At 41.0% G+C, this 16,375-nt stretch overlaps 1 protein-coding gene across 6 annotated transcripts in view; it reads right to left on the bottom strand.

Annotated features, from left to right (window-relative positions):
* Window positions 1–16,375, bottom strand: part of CLIP1 (CAP-Gly domain containing linker protein 1) — a 67,392-nt gene that overhangs the window by 6,186 nt on the left and 44,831 nt on the right. For 3 of the 6 annotated variants that reach the window (XM_069870841.1, XM_069870842.1, XM_069870843.1), the window contains 4 exons: window positions 12,256–12,393; window positions 10,189–10,295; window positions 7,539–7,659; window positions 3,197–3,249 (listed from right to left, as the gene is read on the bottom strand). In XM_069870841.1, coding sequence (XP_069726942.1) covers window positions 3,197–3,249; window positions 7,539–7,659; window positions 10,189–10,295; window positions 12,256–12,393 — 419 coding nt within the window. Of the gene's footprint in view, window positions 1–708; window positions 730–3,196; window positions 3,250–7,538; window positions 7,660–10,188; window positions 10,296–12,255; window positions 12,394–13,618; window positions 15,905–16,375 lie in introns of all 6 variants that reach the window. The other 3 variants (XM_069870840.1, XM_069870844.1, XM_069870839.1) reach the window with 2 other exon arrangements.

Raw genomic sequence — 16,375 nt, 5'->3', positions numbered from 1 at the left:
TACAAATTCAATATAGGAGGCCAGAATACTGTAAACACAAGGGGAGAGAGAAAAGAGAAGAAAAAAGGGAGAGAAAACAAGAGAGGGGAAGAAGTTCCCTGTACTGTAGCACTGTTTTTTTTTTCTTTTACAGGGCAGTCTCTCCAGGAGCCAGGCTTTACAGCTCCAGCTGGAGGCTCTCTGAACTGTTGAAAACCTACAAATACAGTAGGTATATGTCCACCACTACTTACTTACACATAAGTGTGGATCACGGTTCACTTCCAGCATCAGCTGAGTCTACCCCAGCGATGCTCTCAGCTTCAGTGCCGTTTGTAGTATGATCCGTGAGAGAGACGCTAAACGTAAGGAGCATATGCTGAATGTGCAATAACTACATGGTGATAACTTGCTAGTAAAATCTTGTGGGAAGTGTTTATTTCATCAGGAAAAAGAAAAAGGAAATGGATATGGTCAACTTGAACTTTTTCCCTGCTAATTCAAGTCCAAAGTATCTGCTCGCCAGCAGGGACTAAAGAGGAACAACAATAAAAATGACTGTCATTTCACACGCCATTTTATGATTTCACTTTCTTGAGGAGGTGAAACCATATTTTCAGTAGCGTGTGGAAGTCACGGAAGAGAGAGGTTTTCACTTTTTAACATAAAAAATAACCCAGATTCTTCCCTTACTACAAAAATAAGAAATTCTAAGAATGAAGCAAATACCTTAAAGTGTTACTGGGCAAGCTTTAAAAATGCAAGATAACAAGAACCACGTTAGAAACATGGAGTAGAAATGTGAAATACTGTAAGGAAGAACTAAATTTGCACCAAGGGGCTTTTTTTTTGTAGTTTTGGTAAAAAATATAGACTTTTCTTTTAATATATACATATATATTGCTCAGTATTTTACAAAACAAAAGCAAGACACCAAGGGACAAAGGCAGCCAGAATATGTACAACAACTTTACTTAAAAACAAAAAAAAAAAGAAACCAAAACTATTTATTGTAACGTGGATAGACTTTCTTGAGTCTTACCATTAAAGACACACAGATATAGCAAAGGAAGCAAGGGTAGGAAAGGGAAGAGAGAGGAATGAAATGAGTATCGATAAGTAGCGCAAGCTCAAAGACAGTAAGACAGTTAGCAACCCACAGTGAACCTCATAAGCTGAAGTAACATAGAATCCCCTCAGAGTCATAAATATCAAACTCCCAGGTCAACTATTAAATAGAGGAAGTTGTTAAAACAGAGGAAGAAAATTCCTGCGGGTGGAAGGAGGGCAGGAAAACTGCTGCTAGAGATTTGACCTAACTGAAACAAAGACATCTCTTTTTCAGTATCTCAAATTCCTAAGACTAAAGGAAGGGTCATTGCTCATCTCATCACCAACTTCAGTGGAATTTGGTAATTTAGAGATAGACTCTCTTATTTAATCAGCTCTTTACTCAGCCTAACTTTTTTTGTTGCCAATAACGTCACACACTGGTGTATTTTAACCCCTGGTGCCGTGCAGCCTGCTTCAGTGAGGCTGACTTCTCTGCTACTCGTCTCAACCATTCTACTGGAGTTTATTCAACACTGTTGAGAAATGTTATTAAACCAAACCTGGGCATCTCTTTGTAACCGAATGAAGGTGAAGAGATGTTAAAAATCATTTTAATGATTTTGTAGCTATCTAGGTTATTTCAAACAGGTCACAGAGTAAAAACAGGAGAAGGAAAATCAGAGCCACACACCTTGGGTTTTATAACTTACTACAGAATGTGTCTTTCAAACTGCATGCTATGGAACAGAAGTGACGGGACATACTGAGTGAATCTTGAAGCCCTATTCCCTCCTTCCTCTCCTTAAGTAACTTTCAGGAATTACACTATTTTAAATAACTCTCGATTATTTAAAGTACATATTTTGAAACATTTAAAATATGGCCATAAACTGTTTTCTAAGCTGTCAGCAGCATTAATATCCTCTTTTTCCCTCCCTTCCTCCACATCAAATACACAGATGCTGCTCAGCTGGTGTGAACATACTAATTATTGCAGATGTCAAATGGTCTTTGCACCAATTAAAGATTTCTCTCTCTTTATCTTCCCCTTCACCTCATCTTAATAAATAACTCACACTGATACTATTCTATGCAGCTAAAGGCTGAGTGCTCCTGTTCACAGGGTTGGCTCAAGCTGGACTTTCCGCTGCTTGCTTGCCTCTCTGTGCAACAACTGATCAAACCCTTACATTCTCCCAGGAAGCTTTAGCTCCACTGTCTTTTAGAAGAGAGTGACCCACCTCCCAAATAACAGATCATTAGGAAATAAAAAAAGGATCAGCATGTAACACTGAGTGGCTAAGGATGTGCACAAATACCAAAGCACCACTCACTGTTCTTTGTTGTAACCATTATAAATTCAGGAAATTTAGCAGGGGGGTGTTTGTTTTTCCTGGAACACACTGGGCGTCATGGGGAGCTGCATCTTTTTCTAAGGTTTTATATAACTGCTTTTCAAAAGCCCACGTTTTCCTAAAGACACTGTGGCACTTCACCAATTAGCTTCCCATACTTCAACCGCAGAAAGACAGTAAAATCTGTAACTTGGGAACATTTATTGAATAGCACAGTTTACAGATGGATGCCCCAGTCATCCCCGACAAACCTCTTGGTATTTAAAAACAGTGCTGAATAAACTGCAAAGTAACTACTGCCACAATGAACTCGCTATCCCAGGACTATGAGAACACTCCAGTCAAGGCTGAAAAGCTGCAACTCTTCTTTCTTGGGTTTTATTTTTTAAAAAAAACCCAATCCCTAGCATCCCTGTATTTTTCCATTATTCCATAAGAACTTGGTTGGTCAGATCTGTCTGCACACACATTTATCAAACTGGTGGACAATCCAATATTCCAGAGTAGACTAAAACCAAACACTAAACTGGTTACTGAAAATGAAGAGAACCACTACAGTGTGAGAGGTGTGTAACTAAAGAGGAAACGGTAAATACCACTGTGCTTAACATGTTCTTATGTTAATACAATTAATATAAATGAAAATGGGGAAGATATAATCTGTAAGTCAATCTCTGTGACAACCTCAAGACTTTTAAACTTTGATAGAATAGAAAAGAATAGCTTTTTCTTAGCTCTCTTTTTGTATTGTTTTCTGAAGTTTTCTGTAGGACTGTATAGTTAAATGCACATCAGAAAAAACAGCTTACCTCTTTTTCATCTCTAACAACTGGTTATTGAGTACTGATCTCTCCTCTTCCAGCTAAAATGCAAGTACAAAAAGACTACAGTTAATACCCTAAGGATTATTTCCTTTGTATAATATCATAATCATCATAAAACAAACATGGGAGAGGCTACAGAGCCTACAAATCCTCAAAAGTAATCCATTTTCTACTAGGACAACACACCCACACAAGCACAAATTGTTCAGTGACCAAGAGCATCAGCTAGTGAGGGGCTATTACTGTTTTACGTGGTATTTTTGTGTCCTGCGCACTCAAGAGAGGTGTGAGGTTAGCACTGCCTTATCTGATATGACCAGGCCCCATGCACACCAAGGAACCATAAGCCTTTATACGCCTGGCTATTAAATTTAGCCCAGTATTCGTGAATTACTGGATTTGCTGCTGTTCTGACCTGGATAACTGTACTGCTGCTCCGTATTTGTTACTGTATGGTTATTTAGAGATGAATTATTGATCCTTAAAGCTGTCGGTCTGGCGTCTGTTACTGTATCCTGAACCTGTAACTCATTGGGGCCACCTTAAGCCCTTACAACTAGGAAGCCTTCAACTGAAACTATCGTTGCTGAAGGTTCTGGGGACCCACGCTGACAGGCGCTCACAGGTTTAGGAAAAGCAAAACAAAGCAACTAACCATAAGCTGTAAAAAAAGCTGGAATGCCTCACCACAGAAGACATGCTGGGGTAACTGCACTTCTGAGACAGAGATTTTTCAGGCCAATTATTTTTCACCATCTCCTCTTTCTTCTTACTTAATGGCCAAAGTCAGCAAATACTGCCCTGCAGAACTGCTTATAGCAGCAGCTCCCTGTGCCTTGACTTGAACACAATCTCCATGTAGATTTCAGAAGCTTTCAGGGCTCCTCCACAAGGTTAGCAAGACATACATTTACAACAGAAACCTCAGAGCCCCAGGAACCACAGCAAATAGTCTCTTATTGACTAAACACTTCCAGCACTTTGCAGACACGCAGGTTTCATACAGACAAGCACAGAAAGCGTTAAACAGTTTCCAGAGCAAGCAAGTTCCAATGAGAAGGAGCCTCCAGTGAGCCAGGTCCAGTTCTAGGCTACATGCAGCCACCTAGATAAATTGTCTCCTCCATGTTTTCCTTATCTTCTTCTCTCAGGTACTGCAGTGCTGTTAAGCCTTCCGGATTTAAGGTTAATTGGCATCATTTTGCTGGGGGTCAGTCAGACAACTTTATTGATATGAAAAATAGCTCCTAGAAGGCTGCAGAGAGACTGATATTAAGAAGTCTTAAAGAAAATCAAAATGTCTCTTGAGGACAGTGACACACATCGGGCTGTTGAGCTGCCCTAGTGCCACGAGGGTACGGCCAAACACTCCCAGCAGCAGCAGGTATACCCTGTGTATCCGAGAATTTTTGTCTGCTTCCTACGCAGAGGCAGTGGTAGAAGGGAAGAAAGGACACTGCTGCTCTCATCAACATTTCTCTGGCAATCCACTCACTCTCTCAATTCCCCTCAGAGCAGATTTCTCACATACCTTTAATAAAGGATGCACCAGCTGAGCTAGGAGATACTTTTACACTTTTTCCAATGAAGTTAAAGTGCCTGGGTAGGTCTGAAGCTCCCAAAACAGCACAACAAATAATTTGAAGCCAGTGAAGTTCCCCGAGCTCAGTATCTATCTGACTGGGAATCTTTAACTAATTACAAACAGCTAATTATTTATGGATCAATATAGAAAAGCACCCCTCAGCATCTTTAGCACAAGACACTTTAACCTTTAGATGTCAGGATAAATCATTCATGAAAGAGTACTCATTAATTTTGCAAAGTGTGTCACATCCAGCCACAGATTCACTAACCCAATCGACTAACACACTTGCTAGAATTTATATAGTTACCATAGTGACTGCTCAAAATACTTAAGACATATGCTTGCTACCTTTCTTACCACATCTTAAGAGGCACATGCACAGGAACTCACACAGACCAAAGCACCGCTCCATTCTGTGCTCTCCTCCCTCCTGTCCAATATTTCAGTATCCCCTGGAGAAACTGCAGCTCCGTGAGCAATCCTATTACATATTAAACGCCTTCAACTGCTACCACGGACACTTGTTCTCTAAAATTTAATTGGGCAATTCTTCATAGTAACATTCTTTCCACTCCCCACAAACAGCCTGAACCGAGGAAGCCCAAATGAAGCTGTGGCGGTGCCTGAACACAGTGTGGATTCACCCAGGAGAGGGCAGAGGAGAAGCAGTGGGGGCATCCCTGTGCCTGTGCCCAAGGCAGGGCTGTCTGTGCCAGGATCCTCCAAGCCAGCTGCTTTTCTTGCCTTTTTATTAAGAGAACCCGTCAGAGTCAAAGATAGAACAAGTGGAATGGAAGTTTGGGTTGGGTAAGATAAAAAGTCCCACTGCTTGGAGTGACAGCAGGTTCCTATCAGAGGCAGTACTCTCAGAGGCTCCACGTGAGACAGGGAATGCTTTTTGGAAGCAACCAGGAGCTATGGTATTTCTGGGTAGGGAGGCTACACATTTCACCAGTGAGAGCTGGACAGCAGTGAACTGAGAAAAGCTGCACTCATGAGATGCGTGACACCCAGAAGGAAACCTGCATTTTAAATAACATCATTTTGCCTTCGTTCCTTTCTCAACAACACTGCTGCCTGGAATACCAAAGGCCTCTGCCAGTCTTTATGAGGCCGTACGGTTCACCCAAATATTACATTTAGAAATTCAACGGATGGCATTCCCACATTTCCAAGATTACAACTTCCTTGCAGAAGAGGCTATAATGCAGCACAAGTAGCTGAAGAAGACAAACAGCCTGTTTCTCCAATCTCTAGCAGATCTTCCAGTTCTTTGATCTTGGAGCCATCTTCTCACAGGCAGAAAAGACCATGGTAGAAGCGAACTGAGAATATTCCAGCTTGGGAGATCACTGACTAATTCCGGTGCTTCACAGATCGAGCTCTGTATCCTCACCTTGTGGGCCGGGGTCCCTTCCCTCGGGACTTTCTGTGTGTCGACTCTGGCCACATACGACAGGCAGAGAGATTTGACCAATGCTGCCGAATCCTTTCCAAGTTACAACTCTTTCTGAAAATAACAGGCTGCCTCAAAGATTCTGCAATAATTTAAGAAATCCTGTGGGAGTTGGGCGCAGAGCTCCCAGCGGCTGTGCGGGATGACAGCGTTCGCTTATCACATCACTACTCAGATGCAGCATGAGTCAGTCCTTGAGCCCACACGTCTGGGACTCTTGTTAATCATCTCCAAAGGCTCGCTAGGATGAAGCATCTCGTGCATTATTCCTGTCAGCAGCCAAAAGGGCTTAGAAACTGGCCAGACCTGTAGTCACCCATCCCCGGTATTTCAAAACAGGACTCTTGAAAAGTCAGCCTCTTGGCTTTAAAAATATTAAGCTCTGCTGTGGGATGGAAGAGATCTGTTCCACTGTTGCTGGGAGCACCTTCTGCACAGGTGCCATCTCAGAATACTGTGTCTTTTACATTCCTGCCTTTGGACTAGATTTTCCAAAGATGCCTTCACGCTGTGGCTGTCACTGGAACTGCTCCACAAGCAATAAACCCCACATATTTCACAGCTGTAAATCTAATTTATCTTTTGGTATGTACCAGTGTTATATGCTGTATACCTAAGACCATACTTTAAGATTCCAACAACATATTGAAATATAATAGTGAAAAAAGAAGAGAGTATTTTCTTTCTCCACCAGAAAACTCTGGTGTAAACTACCACCAGAAAACCATCTGACATCAATTCTAGTCCCCCAGTACCCATTACCTCGCTGCAATGCTGTTCATGGACACGCATAGTATGAAGTTTAAGCAAGCATAATGCACAGCACTTCCTAGAGAGTCCAACCAAGTAGTTGTAGACAGCGTTCTGAAAAGCATCCTAAATACTCTTTTTTAATTTTTTTCAGCAGGAAGAGAGAGCAGGAATAAGAAGGCGAATTAAAGAGCTAGAATTCCTTAGTACTGAGTAGATGGAGATTGCCACAGTTGTATAACAAAATTACACTCCCAACAGAAATAGCAAGTGTCTGTCGATACATTTGGCTAAAGCCTATTTAATTTATGCTTATTTCCAAGCCTCCTAAATATCCTTCACAGGTTACGCAACCTCCTGTTAGCCTGCAGTTCTAACCTCCCAATGCAGGTGGCTTCCAAATTTATTGTAAAACCTTCTCAGAGCAACTCATCTTTCAAGCACAAACATGCAGCGCAACCTCACCCAGGCATCAGCGGAAACAGCGCGCGCAGCACTTTCCCCCCAGATCAGGAACCTTCCAGCCACTCTACCTTCTGGTGACTTGTGACTTCGTCCCTGCTCCTGCCCAGCTCCTCGGCAAGTTTCACGTTCTCCTCTTGCAAAGCTGCAAGCTGCTGGGACTTCTGAGCAGCTGCCAGCTTCAGCGCTTCGCTGCGAGGACAGAGAGTGCATCGTTACCATAGGAACGAGAGAGGCAAGAAAAAACTGTGGGAGAGATTCAGCTTCACAGCTCGGAAAAATACATCCAGGTCACGTGGCTGAGGGGATCTATAATGAAGGTGACAATCTATACCCTCAGATGCGCAGGGATAGGTTTAACCCTGAAAAGCTGCAGCAGCACAAAACTCCTTTGCCTTGAAATGTATCAGCTACTCAAAGAAATGAACGGTGAGTTCACACTGTGGGCTTTGCACACTTCCAGTGGTGAGCAAATGCTGGGACTCAGAAATACAAGGCAGGGTCTGACAGCAACGCTGGAGAGGTTTATAGCCTGGACTTTCTCAGAAGCAAACAAGTCTGAGTGACTTTGCGGCAAACGTAAAACACGAAAATTGTGTAAAAAAAAAAAAAAAAGAAGGTGAAAAAATGGAAGAAAAAAGAGAAAGGGTAAAAAAAGCTTTCAGTTCCACTGATTAAAATACTCCTACAAGGTCAGACATCCAAACAAACAAGAACGTGCCAGATCACAGGAGGCAAACCAGGAAAGTACCTAATCTATTCCATTATTTTAACAGATCTAAAACTAAAAAGGAGACAAAACAAGGAGAAATTTAAGGGGAAAAATGGATTTGCAGGTTTCCTCAGCCTCTGCTGCCACTAATGTGTGTGGTTTCCTCAAAGCAAGTGTATTTTCAACTAATTTTTGAAAGAAAAAATACCTTGCCTGCCTTTAACCCAAGTGACAAACACCAGGCTTTAAAAGATTTAACATTCTTCAAAAGATAGACATGCTTCATTAAACAGCAATTTTTATGACTGTGTTTTGTTTTCATAAAGTGGACTCTCGATACTCCAATGCGCCAATATTACACAGAGTTAAACCCTGACTGGAATATTAAAAATACTTTTATGACCGTGGGAGCTTGAAGATCCCCCAAGTCAGAAACTTATTCAACCTCTTCAGAATACAAGGACTCTGGACCAAAGGCTGATTTACTGTTCGAGTTCAGCACACAATAAGAATATGGTTTTCCACCATTTCTTCTGCCTGGTCTCACCCTGACCGCTTTCCAATCCGATCCACCTAGGCTGGATTAAACAGGCTGCTCACATCACTGAACACCGATTCCTATTATCTTGGTATGAACCTACTTGCTGATGCAGGAACATACCTATTTTTAACCAGGATCATTTGCTGAGCTGCAGTACTAACCAGTTTCTGCTTTCAGCATCACAGATTCAGGGCATCGCAAAAAACCCACACGCAGCGCTGGGGTCCATTTGTGTGCAATGTTCCCCTGCGTCCAGTGCCAAGGAACTTTAAATGGGGAGCTGCAAGTGCACCTGACAGCACAACACACGACATTCAGACAGGATTTCTGACTGTCTTCATCCCGATTTTATGCAGAAGGCTCTTCTACAGGAGACCATGAAAGGGGCAGCAGCACCTCCCTCCACGGCCACAGCTCCTGGGGGAAAGTTTCCCCTCTCCTCTTCCTCACAAAGATGAGGGCACTACCTGTATCGACCAACCACTCAACGGTGTTTTCTCAACTGCCGCTCAAGAAATGCCTATGATGAAGCTAAGACCTTATTCTAATTAAAACAAGGCAACACAGAAAATAATGATGGCAACAAAGATTAAATAAAAAACAACTGGACGAGCTCCCACTTATTCCCAATGTCTCATTCCACTGATAATCAGAGATCGCATTCAGCAAGATATGACTAAGAATAACCTTAAGGAAAAAAAAAGACAAAACTCCACAAAGTGATGAGGATCTTCTACAAACAAATTCTGCTTGTCAAATGACAGCCTGATACATTTTGGTTTTCCACCAAGCCAGAGTCTGTTAGCCCCTTGCTGTTCCAGCACTAGTGCAACTAGTCTGGAAATAATGATTTTGCTCCAGCATTTCCCAGGTAGGAATTGCTCACGGAATGAAATCCTGCCTTCTCACACCAGGCTGTTTGTAGTACGTAAGAGGCAGTTTCTCAAAAGAAGCATCTCAAATAATAAACCATTAACTCTCGTTTTCCATACTTTATATGGCATTTGAATTGTACCAGTTAGAAAATAAGCACATAGCGGGGCAACGGGGATAAACTGGATCAAGCCATCAATGAAAAGCAGAACCAGATTTTCTATAAACAAAGCCACATAAAACTACTTAATACTCCAAATGTACTTGTAATTAAATCCAAACAGAATATCTTTATTATAAAAATTTCAAAATAATCTGGTGCCCTCAGGTGGCAGAACTCCATACTTCCTCCAACAAACAAATGATTTCAAACAATGCTTAGAGTGAAGGATTTGCTTCATTTCCCTTCAGCAATTCAGGAGTAACACCCTGATTTCAGGCTTTATGTATGTCAAACTAACATTTAAATTTTGATCTTCTATCTGCTTTATAAGTGAGGGTACCAGAGAGGTACCGAAACATAATTTTTCAAAAAACAGTTCCTAAATATAACCACAAAGGAATGGTTTAACAGAGTTAACATTGAAATACTTACAATTCTTTTTTAAGTTCTTCCACCTTCTTGTTCTCCAGATTTAGTAGCTCTTTTGATTTATTAAGTTCCTCTTCATTTTTCAGGTTGTTTTGCTTAAGCATGTCCAACTAAAGAGGAGAAAAAACCCTCATTACATGAATGAAACTGCACAGTTCTTTGGTGCAGAACTCCAAAAAGACATTTGGCAAAATGGGGGCCTGAGCTGAGCTGTTCCACCTTTTCCGCTTTAGTCCAATTCAGTGTGTTTGCACCGAGAAGCATTTGTCTAACAAAAAATGTTGTCAGAATTTCTGCATTCAATTTGAGCAGCACAAAGAATTCAAAAGGAGCTTGCAGTAACGTGCTGTATATAGCCCCATACACAAGGTAAAGCCCCCAAGCACCTCCATTTTAAATGCTCTACAAATCAATGCACTTCTGTAAAAACTGAACAGTTGTTACTAAAATAAGCTGTTCCCTTGATCTTTATTCCTCTACAGTAACTGCTTTACCATACCTTAAATTCTGAGAAACAGTAGGCTGGATGTTGTGCTTGCAACCATAAGAAATTCATTCCTTTCAGAGATCTTGTTGCACAGGACAAACTGTCGCGTATCCGTGTACTGAGCTTGCATCTAACCACGTAAACGCCACAAGCTTGAGAACACGATTTGTTCGCATTCAGCAACATGTTCCATTACATAACGGATAATCTCCAGCCATTCTGATGGCATTATAGACCCTGTGGATTTTTTCTTAATCCACAAAGTGAACCCCCTGCCATTACTACCGTCACTGCTTTTAATTTTCGAGTCACCAGATCTCGTTGGAAATAATTACAGTTTCAACACAAGCTGTGGCATTTAGGTTAGTCCAGCTGTTCACTACCCAGTGTTACAGGGGCTGCAAAAGACCAAAGAGCCATCAAAAAGAAGCCACAGGGTGCTCAAAACCTGGAGAAAAGGTGCCAGCCCAGTGTCAGACCAGATACTCTGGGACAGAATTGCATCAAAGAGATTCACGAGGGCATTCTTTGCTTCTTTGAACACTGAAGTATCATAAAGCAGTGGGAGGACACAGACTGAAACCAAGTCTCTAGAGGAACTACTGTACACATTGTGATAAGACGAGGGGGAACGGTTTTAAGCTGAAAGAGGGGAGATTTTGATTAGATGTTAGGAAGAAATTTTTTACTGGGAGGTTGGTGAGGCCCTGGCCCAGGTTGCCCAGAGCAGTGGTGACTGCCCCATCCCTGGAGGGGCTCAAGGCCAGGTTGGATGGGGCTTGGAGCCCCTGATCCAGTGGGAGGTGTCCCTGCCCATGGCCGGGGGTGGGACTGGATGGACATTGAGGTCCCTTCCAACCCAAACCATTCTATGATTCTATGTTGGACTGTTCTTGGGGACAGCTGTGCCCATGTACTCATACACTGCATAGCTCAGTAGAATTTGTACCTTGTCAGACCACAATTCTGATTAACAGAAAAGCAGAACAAAGAAGAAATGATAACATTACACATGTCAGGATCACAAAGAAGATGCACAGAGCAAGAAGTGCATTACAGATGACAAACAGAGCGATAACTCTTACGGGTTAAGAGCACTGTTACTCTACAGAACTTCACTGGAGCGTGAAGCTGCACCCTGCACTTCCAGGCTGGGAGCTGAAGCACAGAGTGGTCACGTCTAAGCAACTCATTCAAACCTATACAGCAAGACTGATTAAGCCTCAAGGCAAAGCCACATCTCTTGATTCTGTGATCTGCAAAAGCTGTTGCAGCATCCAGAATTCCTATTACATAAGATAATTTTTTTTCACTACTGTATTAAGATCTAAAGGACATGACCTTATATATTGTACATATTGGAAATCATCTGCAAAATGCTTAGGTCAAAAGGCTACAACAAAGTGCCCAGATTTTCCATCAACATACAGTCCTCTAGGAAGTTTTTACAAGCCAGTCAGGACCAAGTACTGTGGTGGGAAAGTGACAGATCTACTCTTGCCTATCGAATTCTTTGTAATTCAATAGCTGTTCTTTACAAACTAGGCAAAACTTTTCATGTAAAAGCATTTAATTGTGATTACTTCATTCTGTAGCTTCTCGTTTGTCTGTCTAGAGTTCTCCAAAGAGGCCAAAGTTTCAATCTTTTCTTTGTGAATGGCATCCTTCTCTTTGGTCACCTTCTCCACAGTCTGGAAAACATCTTCTGCCACTTTGGCAGCCTATATAGAAAAGAGGGTAGTGAGGGTGGGGGGAAAAAAAAAAAGAAGTATTACCAAAAGGACCCCTGAAAGCAAAAGATTAACCTCAATACTTTATGCACAGCTCCATCCACTGTTTGCCAGCTGCTTTCCAGTTAAACAAAGACTTCAACTGGGAACTTATTTGCATTTTGAAGCTGCATAAAGTATAAAAATAAATGGACATGAGAAGATTCTGTTCCATGCAGAAATAGCTCACAACCCCGTGCTTGTGTCACTACTGAGGAAGCCCAGTTTTTTCTTTTTTTATTTCCTGGATTTCTAATTGCCATCAATGTGATTGGTCTTAGACATTTAACCACTTCAGACAGTAGTGGTTCAACAGATATTCACTTCCAACAAACCACTATTTTCAGAAAATGCGAAATTATAAAAAGCTGCTAAAGATTTGGAAAATAATTAAAATTTAAATAGGATATAAAGCAAATTATCACATGATTTCAGTGTTGTTCATTATGGCCTCATAAAAGGAAATACTACATAAGAATAGCAAAACACCTAGGCAGGCAGAATACATTCCTATAGGATGCCTTGATTCCAATTTGTATTCAAATTGATTTTATGGGCTTCAAGCCTCACAAGCTGAAATTAAAAATACTTTACAGAGTTTGTTGGTGGTGAATACGAAAAACTTCTGTGAATAAAAAGAACACCAGAGACGCCAATGTCTTTAACAGACTGGAAGTTCTATAATGTAAATTAAAATGGTTCTTTTATACCACTTGCTATCCAATTATGTTTACATGAGCAGTATGTCATCTTGGTTTTTTTTTGAGTAACTCAAATTTCTAGTTTGTTGTAATTTAACATAAAATTGCACAAAGACCTGATCTAAGCCCATGTCTGTTACTACTTTAGCTTTCAAGCTGCAGAGTACTTCAACAGAGTAGCTGCTCAATTTCTCCTAGCAGATTCAGGAAACAAAACTTTCCTTTTATTCACAGTTTACGTTGTCTTCTTGCAACATTCAGCAACAGCAGAGGCTTTTAGATTTAGAAGTTGTTTTTTTTTAAAAACTGGAGTTAAAGTGTCTTTCAGACTCACAGCAAATATATTGAGAGAGACCATAATTCCAGCCTGTTTATACCAAGACGAAGTGCTGATTGTGCAATGAAGTGCAGAGAGGAAACCACCAGGTTAGTGCTCAGTATTAGTATAACCGTTGTTTAACTGTGTGCTTCAATACCTCAATTTTTTGTGCTACTGTTTGGGCCTGGAGAGTCTCAATTTCTTTTAGTTTCAAAGCCAGACTGTTCACCTCCTCCTGCAGCATCTGATTTTTGTCCTGAAAGGCCAGCAATTTACCTGAGAGGTCACTATTAGTTTGTTCTAGAAGTGCTACTTCCTTGTGCAGTTTACAATAATCCTTGGAAAGTTTCTCCTTCTCCTGCAGTATTTCTTCCTTCATGAGGACCAGACTCTTCTGCTCAGCAAGCAGGTTGTTATTTTCCTGAAGTAACTTCATTCTCTCCTTCTCTGTCACCTCATGCCTTTGTTGAAGATCATCTAATGTCTCGGAGAGACGGCTGTGCAAGTCCTGGAGCTCTGCTTTTGATGTAGACAAGGAAGCAAAGTCACTCTTCAGTTGTTCAACGCTGGAAGCAAGCTGCTCTGTCTCTGCACAGAGGGTTGCCTTTTCCTGCATTATTTCCACCAGTTTAGTTTCAGATTTTTCTTTCTCCTGAACTAAAAATTCTTTCTCAGTTATAATTTCTTTATTTTTCTCTCTGAGCTCTTCTATCTCTTTCTCTAAGGAGCTGATGTTGCTTTCAAGTTCCACCTGTTCCAACAAAAATGATTCCTTGTCCACTTTTCTAGCTTCCTTCTCTGTGGTTAAGTTTTCTTTCATAACCTCAAGCTCTCCATTTAATTTCTGACACTTATCTTGCAGTTCACTCCTCTCTCTGGTCAGCATTTCCCTATCAGAGGCGCAGGTCTCGAATGAAGATGATAGGACCTGCTTGGCAAGTGATACAGCAGCCAGTTCATTTTCTAATGTTCTTCTGGCATCCTGGGCCTCTTTTAGAAGACTGGAAAGATCACATTTACAGGCTATTAGCTCTTGATTTTCTAGAGTCTTCTTACTTAGCTCTTCCTCGAGGGCTTCAATGGAATCACGGAGCATGGTATTCTCTTGGGCCAAAGCTCTTTTGGCAGAGACATCCAGTTCATGTTCTCTCTTCATATCTGAAATTGCCTCTGCAGAAGACTTGTTTTCATCAAGAAGCTTTGAGTATTTACGCTCCAGTTCATTCTTCTCTTGAAGAAGAGCTTCATTGTGCTTTTCAAACTGCAATGACTTATGAAAAACAGATTCCTTTTCTAAGTTCAGTTCGTTTATTTTCTCAGTAAAAACCTTCTCAGCAAGTATGGCATCTGCTGTGGCTTTAGCAAGCTTTTCTGCAATTGCCTTATTTTCATTTACAAGTTCCTCCTTTTCAGTCAAAAGCCTTCGCTCTGACGAAGAAAGAGCTTCTCTCTCTTGAAGTAACTGAGCACATTCCAAATTCGCTCTCTCTCTTGAGGCTTTAATTTCCTCGAGAAGACAGGAGAGACTAGCAAGGGAATCCTTTAACTCCATATTGTCTTTCATTACTTTTTTATGTTCTTCATGTTTGGTCTCAAGTTCTTTCTGTACCTCTTCTGTTCTCACACTTAATGCTTGGTTTTCACTAACCATATCATCTAAACTCACACGCAAGTGTTCTATATTTTTAAGGAGCGTCTCCTTCTCAGACTGCAGACTCTGACTTGTCTGCAATAGACTGTCCATTTCTTTTTTTAAGGCTATATGCGTATTTTTAAGATCTGAGTGTTTACCTAGGGCTGAGTCTCTCTCTGCAGTCAGAGCTGACACTTCTTGCAGTAGCTCTCTCTGTTCTCTGGCCAGGGCCTCACAAGAACTTCCCAGCTTCTGAATAACATCATCCTTATCTTTAATAACTCCATCTTTCTCTTCCAAAAGTGTCTTCTGAAAATGCTCCAGTTCTTCCCGTTCTTTGATATGTTTCTGACAAACCACATCCATGGCATCTTTGTTGGCCTTAAGTTCTCTCACCTGTTGGAGCAAGGTTGACTCTGAAGACCGGAGTGCATCATTTTCTTGAGCTACCTTCAGAAGGTCTGCTTGTGCTGCCTCTATTTCAGAGAGTAATTTGCTCTTCTCAGAAATCAGTGCTAGCTTTTCTGCGCTTTCCTGCTGGTTTTTTGCCTCAGCTTCTTCCTTCTCTTTTAGGATTTTTTTATTTTCCGAATTAAGTTCTTCATTTCTTGTCCAAAGTTGTTCTTGATCTTGTTGCATTAATGAAATCTTTGATTCCAGTTCTAGAAGTTTTGATGACAAGGAACCTCTCTCTAATTTTAAAGTATTCCCCTCCTGTGCCAGAGTCTCTTTTTCTGATATCAAACCCCTCATCTTGTCTGACAATAGTTCAATCTCTTTTCTGGCTGATGCTAACACAGAGCTTAAGGACTAAAGAAATAAAGTCAGGGAGAAGGGAAAACAAAAATGAAGTCAAGCAGACAGATGAGAAATGTGCTTTAAGGGCAAATAAAGCAAATGTAATTTAAGTTTTAAAAATGTGTATATATTGACACACATACCCTGCGGGAACTCTATTGTTGACAGCCACGCCTCGTATTTCACTACAAAACACCCACCATCCGCAAGAAAATTTTTCAGTGCTTAAATAATAATAATAATAGGAAACTCATGGTTTGAAGGTTCCTCTGCACAAGGCTTCATCTTGGTTTTAGAACTACTCTTAACAAATCTTCTGACTGTAAGTTACTCAGAAGAAGCACAGAATGATTTAATGAGAATCTAAGTGAATTAAAATGAATTAACATTACATTAGATACTGACTTCCAATTCTCCAATTCACCTTCTATAGGTAATGCTCATGATTCTGTCCAAAATACATTGTAATGACTCATTCAAAAC

This window comes from Phaenicophaeus curvirostris, chromosome 17, assembly GCF_032191515.1.
Source record: "Phaenicophaeus curvirostris isolate KB17595 chromosome 17, BPBGC_Pcur_1.0, whole genome shotgun sequence".
Taxonomy (NCBI): Eukaryota; Metazoa; Chordata; class Aves; order Cuculiformes; family Cuculidae; genus Phaenicophaeus; species Phaenicophaeus curvirostris.
The sequence above is the reverse complement of the archived record's forward strand: the minus strand, read 5'-3'. Positions and strand labels throughout refer to the sequence as shown.